The sequence below is a fragment of the Hoplias malabaricus genome, chromosome 16, assembly GCF_029633855.1.
Source record: "Hoplias malabaricus isolate fHopMal1 chromosome 16, fHopMal1.hap1, whole genome shotgun sequence".
Taxonomy (NCBI): domain Eukaryota; kingdom Metazoa; phylum Chordata; class Actinopteri; order Characiformes; family Erythrinidae; genus Hoplias; species Hoplias malabaricus.
The window spans coordinates 15,489,686-15,505,145 of record NC_089815.1 but is presented as its reverse complement, the minus strand read 5'-3'; the positions used below and the strand labels follow the sequence as shown (position 1 = coordinate 15,505,145).

Sequence of the window (15,460 nt, the reverse complement as noted above, 5' to 3'; positions counted from 1 at the left end):
TACTATTCATTCATATTACATGGCTTACGGATCTGTAGATGTCATTAATCACGCCAAACCGAGAGTGAGAATCAGTTGTAGGTTTATTTAACAGTGTTTAACAGTGGAGTATAAATGAACAAAATCCATGAAGATAGGTCAAAACCTGAAAATCGGTACAGTGAGCTAAACAAGTTCAAAAGCAAATCCAAAAAACTAAAAACATATTTAAGAAACAGATGGCTCAGAAATATCTCAAACAATAGGCCTACTTTGCAATTAAGAAGACAAAGGAGAGCTTAAAGGAACTCTATGTAATATATTTTATCTTAAAATTACAGCTTCAAAACTATTGTGATGCTTCACTGAGCTGTAATAGGAAGAATAAAGCCTCTGTACATGCTAATCGTAGCTCAGAACTGCAGTGACTGCATTTTTGGAGGAGGGTAGGCACATCTATATTTTTCCTTTGTTTAACATTTTTCCCCCCGTTGTGTGACTATCTGATCTAAACAAATGTCTGAGGAAATCTCTGGCAGTGATTTTGTTGCTGTCTGCAGTCTCTGAAGTGTGGAGGAGTTCATATATTTGGACTTTCTCACTTCAACTTGATCCATCTTCGTCGGACCGTCTAAATACTTTTACTTTAGATACTTAAGTATAGTGATCGACTGATATATCGGCCGGCTGATTAATTGGGCCGATTTTTTGGCATTTTTTATATAATCGGCCTTGGTCGATATATTAGCGCAAGAGGCCGATATTTACACAATGCACACCGGCAATGATGTGCGCAGCTCCGTCTGTTAGAGCACCCCTTGCGCCCATTTTGCCATCTTACAGGCAGACATTATTAAGCACAAGTACAAGAGTACAAGCCTCCAACCAGTAACTGCGTGCCGTCTCATCAGAGAAAACGGTATGAATTATTTTCTCTTCTTCACCTCTCATTGTTTGTTACTGACTGCTCTTTGTAACATACACTTAATAACCTTCAATCATAAACGACTGAGTTTTAACCTAGAAGCCCAGCGTTTTTTAGCCTCTTATTTCAATTATTGATCGGCGGTGCCTATAAAAAAGTCACTCATTTTTATATCCGTCAGTATATCTCAAGTACTACAGGTCCAAAGTCGACAGTCAATGTACCAAATTAAAGCTTAAAGTCACTGATTTTCATTGATTTAGTCATTTTATATATAATCCCACTGATAAATAAGTATTTTTGCTATTGTATTGGAAATTGTTATGAAAAAATATTAGTGACAGTACAGAGTTTTCACGGCACCATATTTGAGTAATGTGTACATATACACCAGTCGAACATGCAGACTCTCCGGATCACGAAGATATACACTAAAATGTAGGACTAAGGATTAAAGCCAAAAAACAAGATAATCCAAACCTCTTGTGGGCTTTTCAGGCTTTGAGAAGCAGCGGTTTTGTCATTGATGAGGAAGAAACAAGTGGCTCACACACAAATTTAGCACAGCAGCACTTACCTTAGTCCCCTTCAAGACTAAATCTGAGTCTCTCCATCAAACCGTCCGTGAGCAATCCTCATGTTTGTGTCAAGAGTACTGGCTGAAAAAAAAAACTCCCGAAAAAATAGTACACATTTTCAAAAAAATAATTAAAATATGATCCACGTGGACCCAGGTCACACCTACTGCCACGTAGCTTAGGCTCTCAGCTTTTCAACGACAAGTCTGTAGACCAATCAGGAGCAGAGTTATGGTGATGTGCACCCAAGGAGGAGGGACAAACATACAGCAGAGCACATATTTGAGAGAGAGACTCAAACGGTTCTGTTTGGCAGCCACAAGCTCCACAAACAATAATCAAGTCAATAAACATGTTTCAAAGCTTATGTCTTTTACTAGTTACATTTCCCCCACTGATGAAATTTAAATGCAGCAGGGGTGTGGGGGAGGTTGCCTTGCTCTACAGCCAATCAGAATGCCCCTCTCGCCTTTTAACACGTCAGTCATTTAAAGGAACACTAGTCGGTGAAAAACAAGTGTAAAGATCAGAAATAAACTCGGTACATCAAAATAAAACACACCATAACTAAGGGTTTGGTGAGGGGTAAATGGCCACTTGGTGAGGGACAGGAGACTAGTGTCTCATAGAAAGTAAAGAAAAACACTAAGATGTTGACATTAGATGTAGACAAGATATATACACTGCATTTTTGCAGTTTAAGTAATCATTTTCATTCTTTATGAAGAGCTTGGAGTCTAAAGAGACACTTGGAGAGGCCATCTGTCCACTGTCTGCTCCAGCTTGAATAACTTCAAATCAGTAGGAGGTATCAACTCCAAATTTTACCTGATGAAATAGACTCCTGGAGACACAATTTTAAAAAGAAAAAAGTAATGGGACTCATGAAATCTTCAGTTTATAGTCACTAACATTTATGAAATATTTATGAAAACTTGTGGTTTTCATAAGCTTTTGACCACTTCATATAAATATTTCAGGACCTCTAAATGATTTCTTTTACAAATTTGAAGGATTTTCTGTAAAAATAAATCATGATAATACCTCTAGTTTATTCACTGCCTGAGGAATGGGAATATTGGCTTTACATATCGGCCATCGGCCACTACGTCTGTCTAGAAATTGGCTCATTACTTATATATTTATATATATATTTGAAGGTAAATATTTTTGTACTTTTATTCAAGTGGAGATCTAAAACAAGGACTTCTACTTTTACTGGAATAATATTTTACATTAAGTATCTGAGTATATTTTTATTTTCCTTTATCACTTTTAACTTCTATACATTTGTTAGATCTAGCTATTAGCTTTTCAATTCCCTGAAAAACAATATTTATATAAATATATCTTTACTCATTTATGATTATCTTCAGAAAATTTCTCTCCACTGTGATATTTTTTCAAATTTGGGAACAGGTACAAATCGTTTGGGGCTAAGTCTGGGCTGTAGGGTGGATGACTAATAATATCTTGGTATCAACATATACTTGTGCTACTCATAGAGATGGTTTCCCAGATAGGAATTAAGCCTAGTCCAGGACTACACCACATTTTGAATTGTGATTTGCAATTGAAAGGAGGATATAGCTCAGGACTAAGCTGAAACCAGACCATTAATTAGTTTAGATTTAGTATTTGTAGCGATTGCAATACTAATGATCAAAATGAGCTGATGTTTTCTTCATATACCCTCAGAAATTGTCACCTACTGGCACATTATTAAATTACCTACAGGCTTACTAGATGATATTGATACAGAAAACGTATTTAACATCGCTCATAAATATTCACTAATGATTAAGAATTTCATGACAAGAAGGGCTGTTTCTCACATTTAGAGACTACTTAATTATGGGAGGAAAACCCAGCCAAAAATGAAACAGAAATGAGAACAATAGACTGAAAATGCCAGTAAATATGTGCATGTATATTTGTAAGTTGGCTTGGGATGAGTCTCAGTGGCATAAGGATAATTTATATTTGGTTTTTCAGGTGGATCCAGGAAACACAGGAAGAGTAGGGCCCACAGAGGCTGCCTTATTTTTAAAGAAATCAGGGCTACCTGATATTACTCTGGGAAAGGTTAGTATATATGAAGTTATTTTTATGTATATACCATAGAGGTTATAGACTTTTGCACATTAGTTCTAGTATAGTAATAGTTCTTAGTTTACTTTTTGTTATTTTTTTAAATACTTTGTTGGTCATTCATTTCACAGATTTGGGACCTAGCTGATCCAGATGGAAAAGGTTTCTTAGACAAACAGGTAGAGTAGAACGTCCCTTTTTGAAGGCACTACATACATTTTTAATCAATGATTGACTAATAGAATTTGGCATTATTGCCAACCTTAACGAAACCATTCTTAGTTATGGATATTAATAATTAATATTTATTAATTATTGTCTGCTTGCAGTGTGCCTATTGTTTAAGCTATTTTTGTGGCCAGTCTTGTTTGTATAAAACTTAATTTAATATTTGCTACCAAAGAGAAGAGAAGCACAGACCTAAGCCTGTCAAGACATATACATTTAATGCATTGTGTATCAATTTTTTAAATATTATATAATAGTTAAATTGAGTCTTAGAATAAAATAAGTATAATTACTCATGTGGTGGGTTATTGAGTTATCAGGCATATGTTATAATTTAAGCTTTCTCTCTGTTTATTGTTTCCAGGGATTTTATGTTGCTCTGAGGCTTGTGGCCTGTGCACAGAGTGGTCAGGATGTCTCTCTTGCAAGTTTAAACCTTACTGCTCCCCCTCCCAAATTTGTAAGCATTTTATGCTGCATGCTGATACATAAAATACCCTAAATATTAACCGGGTAAATATGGGTCTGTCCCAAAATCTAGTGAGCTGCCTAAGTAGACACTGGCTATGTAGTCAGAGTTCTAACCAATGTCTGTTCTCATAAGGCAGATTATTGAGATGATCTAGTTCAAGAGGGATTGCTTTTTCCTGCACCCTGCATGTGACCAATTTTTACATACCTTAGCTGATAGCGTTGCTTCAGCATGATGGATGCTGCTCTTCCTGTTATTATCGTAATTTTAATTAATTTAAGAAGAGGTATAAATTGGAGTTGTGCTTGCTTCGATCATGGGATTGCCTTAGCCACTGAGGAGCTGTTAAATTCTGCCATAAAATTCAGCCAGATAAAGGTATCTCATTAAGCAGCGTATTTAAGAATTTAAGCCTATGTATCAGGAACACTCAAAATATGATGTAAAATGCTCTCTATGTAGGAAGCTCACAAGGTTTTGAGACAGACCCTGTGTCTCAACATCGTTAGCTTACCTGATTTCTATATTAAAGAATCAAACATATCAATAATTTTTTTATCACAGAAGGACCCTAGCAGCCCATCATTAACTGGTACATCATCAACTGACAGCCATTGGGCCGTTAGGGTAAGTCCCTTGACAAACACGCCTTTTAGCAACATTTTGAGATACACCTGTCTTAGTTACTGCTGAATGTTGTGTTACAAGACTAAAACATTTAGTTGCTTGAGGTGTTATATATAATTTCTTTTCTTCTTAAACAGTACATACAACAGTTTTAAGAAATGACAAAATATGAATGTGAGCAAATTTAAAGCCAACATAGAATTTCTTTTTAGAAAATAGATAAAGGCCAGTGCTCTGTATCTTGCTCTTTACTCCTGTGCACCTTCCACTTAAAACAGTTTTGGCTCATTGTCATTTAAAAAACAGGCTCTGAAACGGTTTTTTAGACAGGAAACTGTGTAAGAAAGTTGCTGTCACAGATGTTTCATTAAGACCCAAGGGAACAGTGTTATCTCTCTAAGCAGTTCTTGATGGCATTGACTGAGAGATGTCACACACTTTTTTTTTTTTTTTGCAAACAGTAAGTTAATCTTTGAGTTAACTTGTATGTGTCCATGGACAATGTACAGACAGCAATTGGTAGTGTTGTTATAAACCTTTATATAAACTTAATTCCATTTGTGTGAAACATCAATTAGTAAGAACTACCAATTAAAAGGGTATGTATGAATGTAAATGGTGTTTTCTTGTATCTGGTTCTTCTTTTGTGTATAAGTGCCCTTATGCACAAAATTATCAGTCATTTTACTCTTGCTCTGAATGTGTTTTGAAGATAATACTGCCATGTGGAGTCTCTAGATTAACTGGCCCATAACTGGCTCTTATCAGAGTGCCTCTGGACACTAACTTTTGTCTATGGTTTTTCAGCCTGAAGAGAAGAGCAAGTTTGATGGTATTTTTGAAAGTCTTGCACCAGTAAATGGGTTACTCTCTGGTGAAAAAGTCAAACCAGTCCTAATGAACTCAAAGCTACCTGTGGATGTTTTGGGAAAGGTATTTTAACACCCCCTGTTTTAGTTATTTAATGACTGTGTATATGCTTTAATCACATTTAGTTTGAATCAGGAGTAAATTTTCGTGATTTCACCAGGTTTGGGATTTAAGCGATATAGATAAAGATGGACACTTGGACAAGGATGAATTTGCAGTGGTGAGAAGAACATTATGGAAATAAATTTGAAAATATGGTTTGAGATTTTCTGTATCTATTTGCATACCTGTAAGGTTTAAAATGTGTGGAAAAAACGTATTTTCTTCCAGGCCATGCACCTAGTTTATCGTGCACTGGAGAAGGAACCTGTTCCCTCTGCTTTGCCCTCCTCTCTCATTCCTCCATCCAAAAGGAAGAAGTCAGCAGGCTCATTGCCTAGCATGGCCCCTGTGCTGCCAGGAAGCCCACCACCACCTAAAGACAGTCTACGCTCCACACCCTCCCATGGTAGCATGAACTCCCTTAACAGTGCTGGGAGCCTCTCTCCAAAACACACTATTAAATCCACACAGGTATGCAGCTCTAAAGCCTGTCTCACAAACACTATCATAAAGGAGCTATAGGTAAATTGTTATAGGTTAAAATTACAGCTTCAAAATCATTGTGATGATCAACACAGTTCTGTAAAATGTCCCCAGTGCCCCCTTTTGTAGATGAGAATAATTTTGAGCCCCCACCTCCCACACAGATGTACATTTTTGCTTCCAGACGCCACAGGAAACTGTAAATTTTTTTTAAACAAAACTAAATCCCTATATATATATATATATATATATATATATATATATATATATATATATATATATATATATATATATAACCTAATATATTAATGCAATTTGATTAAATACATTTATATACAGGGTATTTTAAATTTGCCTTTTGTAATAAACCTTTCACTTTAATTGTATTGGTTTAGGTGCAGCTCTGCTAAAATTACTTGATATAGTGAATAAGTTTGTTTTGAAATTTCCTTTTAAATCTGTCATCATTAGCACTCTGTGAACTGGGTAGTGGCAGCAGCAGACAGACAGCGATATGATGAAATCTTCTTGAAAACTGATGCCGACCTTGACGGCTTTGTCAGCGGACAAGAAGTGAAAGAGATCTTCATGCAATCTGGCCTTTCCCAGAATGTACTGGCACATATATGGTGAGTCATGATGTACGGTGCGCACTGTAGCATGGCCTTATTTGAGTGCTTCTAGATATTATTAATTGCACTACTGACAACATTTTAATCTGAATTTTACCTTGAAGAGCTGTTACAGTATCCATTAAAGTCACTTCATTGCTTAGTCAGTTCTGTGCAGCAGTTTGGTTTCTTTTGTCTGTTCAATTGAGTTTAACCTTATTTAAGTGAATATGGTGGCTGCATTCGTTTTAACCAGCCAGGTCAGAGTAGAAAACAAAAAAGAAAACATAACATTTTATGCAAGAAAGGCAGTAGTTGTCTGTTTCTTTTATTTTTTTTTCAGTCAATGGCAGTTTTAAAAATATGGATATTTGTACAGAACTACTGACAGTGGAGATTTGGAGGGAAGATGTATGTTTGGAAGTAGGTTATATGGACTGCATGGAAGAAAGTGTATAAATCTGTTGAAGCTAATGTGAGACTGAGCCATCTTATTTACCAGCTTGTGTAGAAGAGTACTTTCTTAAAAACTATATATATGGAAAATATATAAGGCATCATTTTATATTCATTGTCAGTCTCTGTGTAATAGCCCTCAGTTACTGCCCCAAAAATGGTACTTTATAAGCATATTTTCTTTCTAAAAATACATGTGGTGAGCATGGTGATGTGCAGTGAAAAGAACTGAGATAAATTGATTGTGAGTGTGTACTGTTCCAATGTCAGAGATTTTAAATGATTAGTAGCCTAACTCCCAATGTGTCATTTATTATTATTATATGTTCATATAGGGCTTTGGCAGACACACGGCAGATGGGGAAGCTGACCAGAGAACAGTTTGCACTGGCCATGCATTTCATCCAGCAGAAAGTGAGTAAAGGCTTGGACCCTCCTCAGGCCCTGACTCCAGACATGATTCCACCATCTGAGAGAGGCACTCCTGTGAGTACATGCATTTCAAAGATTCCTTGAGTTAATATGTGTAGATAAAGCAGACCCCAAAGCAATAAACAAACCTAAAACAAAAATGATAAATTGACCATTTATAAAACCGTATACTGAAAACATTTATTATTTTTAGATGTGAAGCACCTTATGGAATTGACTTGTATAACTCAATACCGCACTCATTAACTCACTAACATACCATACATATTCACACACATTCAGTAAAATGCTCAGTGTTGCTGTTTTTGTTCAAGCATATATTTTTATTACCATTAATTCCTCTTGCAATTTCTAACAGTTGCTGATAGTCTTAGTAAAGCTATGACAACATATTGCAGTATTTCATAATTTATTACTGTTAAAAGCGACATTCACAGTTGTAAAAACACTTCATATAAAATTCAGAAGCCTTCCTCACAATTTGCTAGCTCTCCAGTCTGTTTCTGTGCTGGAAGAATCCCAAATGTCACTAAATGAACAAAAAACAAAGGGGCCCCATCTGACATGCTTGGATGCCAAATGTTGAAAATCATGAAAACAGATGAGGATATTGCATAATGCCTACTCCATGGGTAGGTATTTTGGACTTATTTTTGCTGTTTTAGAATATTTAGGTTGGAACAGACTCAGGTGCGCACTAACTGAATGAAAGTAAATGCAGACCAAAAGTGCTACAAAACCAAACCACTTGAGATACAAATGAGTTTCTGTGGTAATTCAAATAGTGAATAAAAAGTTACAAACTTTCAAGTTAACCTTATGCCACATACAAACAACAATAATTTTTCCTGAAACCTACTGCTCCACTTAAAAAAAACAACAAAAAAAAAAAAAAAAACAATGCGGAGCTTCTGAACATTAAGGTTTAACTTAGCTTCACTACCTACTGCTTTCTCTGTATGAGCTCATATAGTTATGTTTCCTGAGTATTTAAATGCAAATTACAACCTTCAAAATCAAAATGAAGTTGTGTGTTTGAATTAAATATGATGTGCATATCTTTTATGTCAGTGTACTGATAATGTTTTTATGCAAAATTAAAACCTTGAGAACTGTTGGACACAGGCACTGATATATCTCCTTTAAAAAAATTATTTTAATCAGCATTTTTTTCCCCAATACTTATGATGAGCAGTTGATCATATACAAATCAGCTTACAATAGAATCTTATTACAGGGTTAAGGGTAGGGCTGAACAATTTAAGGAATATTTGGGAACACTTGGAGATTTGGGGGAAATCTCAATTGTGATTTTTCTAATAAGTATGAAGGCTAACCAGTAAGGCTAAACCACTGTGATTTTAAATTACAATTATTGTTTTATTTATGTCATTTATATGTATAGCACCAGGTGGTCATTAGTCATTTAAAAAGTGCACTTTTTCTTACTGAGATTTCAATATAAAATTATAAATGTTAACTTTAAACATGTTAACTTTACAATATTTGTATTCTTTTGAAGATTACTGAAGGTTAAAATACATGCTTTTAAATGTTTATAAAGATTGCTCCTCATCTGCCAGTTGATCCTTGATCTAGGCTACATTTAATTTTGTGCTAGTTCTTCTTTTGTTCTTGTCATACGCCCAAAGCGACAGGAGAACCAAGCAAGGACTAAGATTTTGGGCTTGTGTATATAGTGGCCTCAGCAAAACTCTTCTTTGCAACACAGTGCACAAACATCCTATTAGTCTTCATGGAGTAGAACTCATGTGATGTTTGCATTTAGGTGAATGTCACATTATGAGTCTTGCCCAAGGACACTGGTATATAACTTCCTAAAGAGACCCATTCAGCATGTCAAACTATTTTTCTTGCAGAATCTGTCTGGGTATATGACACCTGTAGGGTCGGAGATGGCAGCACTGACTGAGATGCGCAGAGTGAGTCTAACTTCTGCTTCACAAATTCTGTTTTATTCATTAACTCTGTTTTTTTTTCCTTTTTTACTTGTGTATTCTGGATATTCACTGCTTTGTTTGTAGGTAGACTTATTAGCGCTGGGGTTGTGAATCTGTAGGTACCTTACCAAAAGATTCATGGTGCCAAGATATGTTTAAAAAAGATTCTCAGATTGTGGTTACTCTGCATACTTTGTTAGCCTTCTTTTACTCTGTTCTTCAATAGTCAGGGGCACCTCTGAGCAGGTATTATATGGGTGTTTGATCATTTTGAGTGCTGCAGTGATATTGACTTGTGTTGTGCTGGTACAAGTGGGTCAGCCACAGCAGTACTGCTAGAGTTTTTAAACACCTCAGTGTCATTGCTGAATTGAGAATAGCCCACCGACAGCAAATATCCAGTCAACATCCTCCTGTAACCAGCATCAGCTGACCACTGATGAAGAACTAGAGGATGACCAACAGGAACTGTTTGCATTTAAAAGGTATTGCAGCATGGTGGGTGTGTCTAATACAGTGGCCAGTGAGTAGGCACAGTGTTTAAAAACTCCAGCAGAACTGCTTTGTCTGATCCACTCATATCAGTGCAACACACACTAACAAATCAACATGACAGTGTCACTGCAGCACTGAGAATGATCCCCAATTAGTTACTGCTATGTTGGGCTCTCACTATTGAAGAACAGAGTGAAAGGGGGACAACAGTGAATGCAGAGCAAAAATAAAAAATTATATATAATAAAATTTCCCAGTTCCAATGTTTAAAATCTTTGTGCCATTTCCAGTTAAAGTTTTATTTACATTTTGCACAGTGCCCTTGTCTGGAAGTGGGTTTTGTAGACCCATGCAGCCTTTTTTATTTTTTATTTTTTTTTTATTTATTTATTTATTTTTTTGCCCCTCTTTGGCACATTTTCACACCATCACCATAGACCTCTCTAAATCAACTTTAGATGTTATTTGTTATGTGATGTTTTTCCAACAGTTCACACAAGCCTTTGAAGGGTTAATAGTCAATTGTATTCTAATCTCAATTTTCTGGAAGATTCTCCAAATTTCCTGAGCTGCAGCTTCTAAGTAACATCGAAAACTGGGGCAAACCAGCCAAGGTCTCTGGAGTTGGCCTTGAAAACTTCTTAATATTTATTCTTAGTATAGATAGATAATATTTCTGAGCACCTTTATGCAAGTCTCTTTACTTGGCCATTGTCAAACCAGGCCATTTTTTAAATAAGAAAGAATTAATTGGTTAATTCAGATTTGGTGACTATGGGTTACTGGTAAGTATTTTCACAATCAGTAAAAATCTAAAAAAAATTCAATAGACTTGTTCAAGGCTTCCAATAAATTAGCCATGGCAATTTTTCATTTTTTATTCTACTACTGCATGTTCTTTTTTATTTTATTGCTTAATTATTTGTTATTGTTTGTCAAACAATTAAGTATATCTCCCTTTTGTCAAGAAGACATTATGTATTCTATCCCAAACAGTAAGGTTACCAATAACATTGAACTGAACTCTATTACTCATTTACTTGGTAGAAATACAACACTTCAATAACTACACTAGTGCAGAATGTATATAAAGCCAGAAATCTCATCAAGCATTTTTCTTTTCTATATTTAATGCTGCTGATGTATCTTGCTTACATCAGGCAATAATGTACAAGTTATGGGTATGTAAAACATGCACTCAGAAAACCCCAGAAAGATATATGAACAAATGCTTTTGTTGGCCTGTTAGTAGAAATGTGGTTAAAAGCATTTGTGAGAGCCCAATGGGTGCTGTGAATGGTGATGTGCCTTGCCTTCCCAGTGTGTGGAATGTGGAGGTGAAGCCTGAGCACCTTGTGCAGTCTTTTCTCCTATCGTGGTGGCTTCCTATGTGCTCTTCTGCCCTTCTGTTTGTGTGGCACTGTGGTGTTTTAGTGCCTGATGGCAACAACAAGGCTAAACAGAGTGTTGGTGTGTTCTAATACCTTTTAGGACAGCTCCAGCTCTGTAGGGTCTGGTGAATTCACTGGAATCAAAGAACTTGATGATATCAGCCAGGAGATCGCTCAGCTGCAAAGGTATGTTGAGATTAGTTTTATAAGGATTCTCTTATATACAACTTATGCACTACTGCAGCTGGCACAGTGGCGAGTACACAGTAATTCCTTTAATATTATATAATCTTGAAATATGTTTTTCCTAGTTTTTCAGATTTAAAAAGAGCTTACTCCACCCATCACATTTTAAAAACAAGTAGTATTGAAATAGTTTTATGTGAATGATTTTAGTTGTTTAGGAAATGTAAGTATAGGTATGGCATTCCTGTTAGATAGATAGATAGATAGATACATACATACATACACATTCACTCACTCACTCACTTACTTGGATAACTCTATTGATCCCTAGCCAGAATAAATTCAGATTCTGGATATCAAGTCAAATCAAACTTTATTTGTCGCATACATAAGCATGCCCTGTACAGCTAGCAATGAAAAGCTCATTTCAAAGATAGAAAATAGAAAGACTAAAATAAATAAAGGTAAAAAATAAACCTAAAATAAGATTATATATATATATATATATTGAGATATTAAAATAATAACTCAAGAAAAATGTCAACAGGTAGGTGTGCAGTACAGATGTCAGTAGTATTAAGGTTGGGGGGGTTGTTCCTTGCTTACTGTCCTGAGTTCAAGGCGCTGATGGGTTGTGGGAAAAAGCTTCTCCTCATCCTCTCTGTATTTGCATTCAGAAAGGGAAAGCTCTTTCCTGACTGCAACTGAAAGAAGAGTCCCCCATTGTCCCCCAGTCTGAAAATCTGAAAACTGAGTAAAGAGTCATTTTTAGATTGTAAGGCACAGAAATAAAAAAATAAATCAATTAAAATAAATAAAGCAATTAATTAATACAAAAAATGAAACTATATATGTATGCCCAATTGTATTTTTTTTTTTAATTTAGCTTCAAATAGTCAGAAAATGTAACATATATATTGTACAGATTGTGGTCATACAGTGTCTGCTATTTAATGGCATGCAGAGTTTATGTGACTTGGACTTTTGTAGTTTATTTAAAAATAAGACACAGGAGGCAGTTTGTTTTTTGTTTTCTATCTATACTGAAATAAAGTGACATGAAAAAATCACCTGGATATCCTGTGTAGAATATTCTAAAGATATTTTATGTTGAGTAAATGCCTTTTGTTGTTACCTTCTCTTTATACAATGATCTAAACACGCTTTAAAAATCAAGCAGAGTTTCTGTTCCAAAATGTGGGTCATGAGTCAGTTCCTAGTGTCACGCAGCGTTCTCTGGCAGCAGCGGTTCATGTCATGTCATTATATAACACCGTAGCTGGAGACATTTTCTCAGTCACAACACAAACTTTGCTTTGGGTTAGTGACACGTGACATCAGTAACACTCAGGCTTTGATAAAATGAATAGTGTACTAAAACAGCAACTCTGCTTGATTTTTCAAATGTGTTAGTTTTATGGTGTGCTTATTGTATGGACAAGGAAGAGGAGGTACAAAAACAAAGGCATTTGCCAAACAGTATTTAAATTTAATTATTATCTGATAAATGTGCTAAAATTGCTAAATATTTCTCAAGTTTTTGCATTCATTTTTTGTGTCTCTGTCTTTCTGTGTACGAGCATCGAGTTTTATTGTCTTCATGTGGAAAAAGAAATTCATGCCTCCTCCTGTCATCTTTAGTGTTTTCAGTTTGTTGATTAGCCCATCCTACTCATGCCCACAGTCAGTGTTCCTTTCCAAACTGGTTGCTTTGTAGATATGTTTGGACATTAAAGAAAGCTGCGGCTAAAAATGCACACCTCAAAGGAAAAAGGAAAGGTAAAGCATAACACCTATTCCTGGTGGTGGATGAGTTCTTTCCCTCTCACTGCTGAGCATAGCCTCATCTTCACCTCTTCTGCACACCTCCTTTAATGTGTGTCTTTGATTAAATCTTTTGTTCTCGCCACTTACTCTTCATGCTGCCACAGCACACTTGCTTTTACTCACTGGGAAATGCTCAGGTAAAACTCTCTCTCAGCTCTTTTGGTTTTAGTTTGTGTGATGGTGTTTTCTGTGGAGGAGGCACATTTGGAGGATTTGATTTATGTTTCTCCTTCAGAGGCTGATAAGGAGTTTTTATCGTGCTTTGTGTCTTTTTGCTGTCATTTGTGTTTGTGGTTATTAGGGAGAAATACACGCTGGAACAAGACATAAGAGAAGCAGAGGAGGCTATCAGACACAAAACTACTGAGGTCCAGGTGAAAGAATGGCATTTATTTTACAAAACCAGTAATTAGTGCTTTACATAATACAACCAGAATTCCAATGAAATTGGAACATTTTGTAAAACATAAATAAAAACAGAATACGATGATTTGCAAATACTTTTCAACCTATAGTCAGTTGAATATACTACAAAGACAAGATATTTAATGTTCAAACAGATAATCTTTATTGTTTTTTTGCAAATATTCAGACATTTTGAATTTGTGGCCTGCAAGACATTCCAAAAGATTTGGGACAGGGGCAACAAAAGACTGGGAAAGTTGAGGAATGCTCAAAAAACATCTGTTTGGAACATTCCACAGGTGAACAGGTTCGTTGGAAACTGGTGAGTGTCAGTCATTGGGTATAAAGGGAGTATCCCCGAAGGGCTCATTCGTTCACAAGTAACTGCGTGAGCAAATCATCCAACAGTTTAAGTACAACGTTTCTCAACATTCAATTGCAAGGAATTTAGGGATTTCATCATCTACTGTTCATAATATCATCAAAAAATTCAGAGAATCTGGTCAGTAAGCGGCAAGGCCAAAAACCAACATTGAATGCCAGTGACCTTCGATCCCTCAGGCAGCACTGCACTAAAAACCGGCATTATTCTGTAATGGATTACCACATGGGCTCAGGAACACTTCAGAAAACCATTGTCAGTGAACATTCCATCTACAAGTGCAAGTAAAAACTCTACCGTGCAAGTTAAAACTCTACCGTGCAAAGTGAATATATCAACCATATATCAACACCCAGAAATGCCACCAACCTTTCTAGGCCTGAGCTCATCTAAAATAGACTGACGCAATGTGGAAAAGTGTCCTGTGGTCTGACGAGTCCACATTTCAAATTGTTTTTGGAAATCATGGACGTTGTATCCTCCGGGCCAAAGAGGATAAGGACTGTCCAGATTGTTATCAATGCAAAGTTCAAAAGCCAGCGTCTCTGATCGTATAGGGTTATGTTAGTGCCCATGGCATGGGTCACTTGCACATCTGTGAAGGCACTATTAATGCTGAAAGGTACATACAGGTTTTGGATCAAAATATGCTGGCATCCAAGCAACATCTTTTTCAGGAACGTCCCTGCTTATTTAAGCAAGACAATGCCAAGGCACATTCTGCACGTGTTACAACAGCGTGGCTTTGTAGTAAAAGAGTGCGGATACTAGACTTGTCTGCAGTCCAGATCTGTCTCCCATTGAAAATGTGTGACGCATGATGAAACACAAAATGCAACAACGGAGACCCCGGACTGTTGAGCCACTGAAGTTGCTACGTTAAGCAAGAATTTCACCTACAAAGCTTCAACAATTAGTGTCCTCAGTTCCCAAATGCTTATTGAGTGTTGTTAAAAGGA

General features: G+C 36.2%; 1 protein-coding gene across 2 annotated transcripts in view; it reads left to right on the top strand.

Moving 5' to 3' along the window:
* The window catches only part of eps15l1a (epidermal growth factor receptor pathway substrate 15-like 1a), a 55,242-nt gene that overhangs the window by 3,336 nt on the left and 36,446 nt on the right, over nt 1–15,460 (top strand). For both annotated transcript variants that reach the window (XM_066647139.1, XM_066647140.1), the window contains exons 3-14: nt 3,478–3,567; nt 3,705–3,752; nt 4,166–4,261; nt 4,838–4,900; nt 5,708–5,833; nt 5,931–5,990; nt 6,101–6,343; nt 6,827–6,984; nt 7,758–7,908; nt 9,735–9,797; nt 11,802–11,887; nt 14,016–14,088. In XM_066647139.1, the coding sequence (XP_066503236.1) occupies nt 3,478–3,567; nt 3,705–3,752; nt 4,166–4,261; nt 4,838–4,900; nt 5,708–5,833; nt 5,931–5,990; nt 6,101–6,343; nt 6,827–6,984; nt 7,758–7,908; nt 9,735–9,797; nt 11,802–11,887; nt 14,016–14,088 (1,257 nt within the window). The remainder of the gene's footprint in view (nt 1–3,477; nt 3,568–3,704; nt 3,753–4,165; nt 4,262–4,837; nt 4,901–5,707; nt 5,834–5,930; nt 5,991–6,100; nt 6,344–6,826; nt 6,985–7,757; nt 7,909–9,734; nt 9,798–11,801; nt 11,888–14,015; nt 14,089–15,460) is intronic.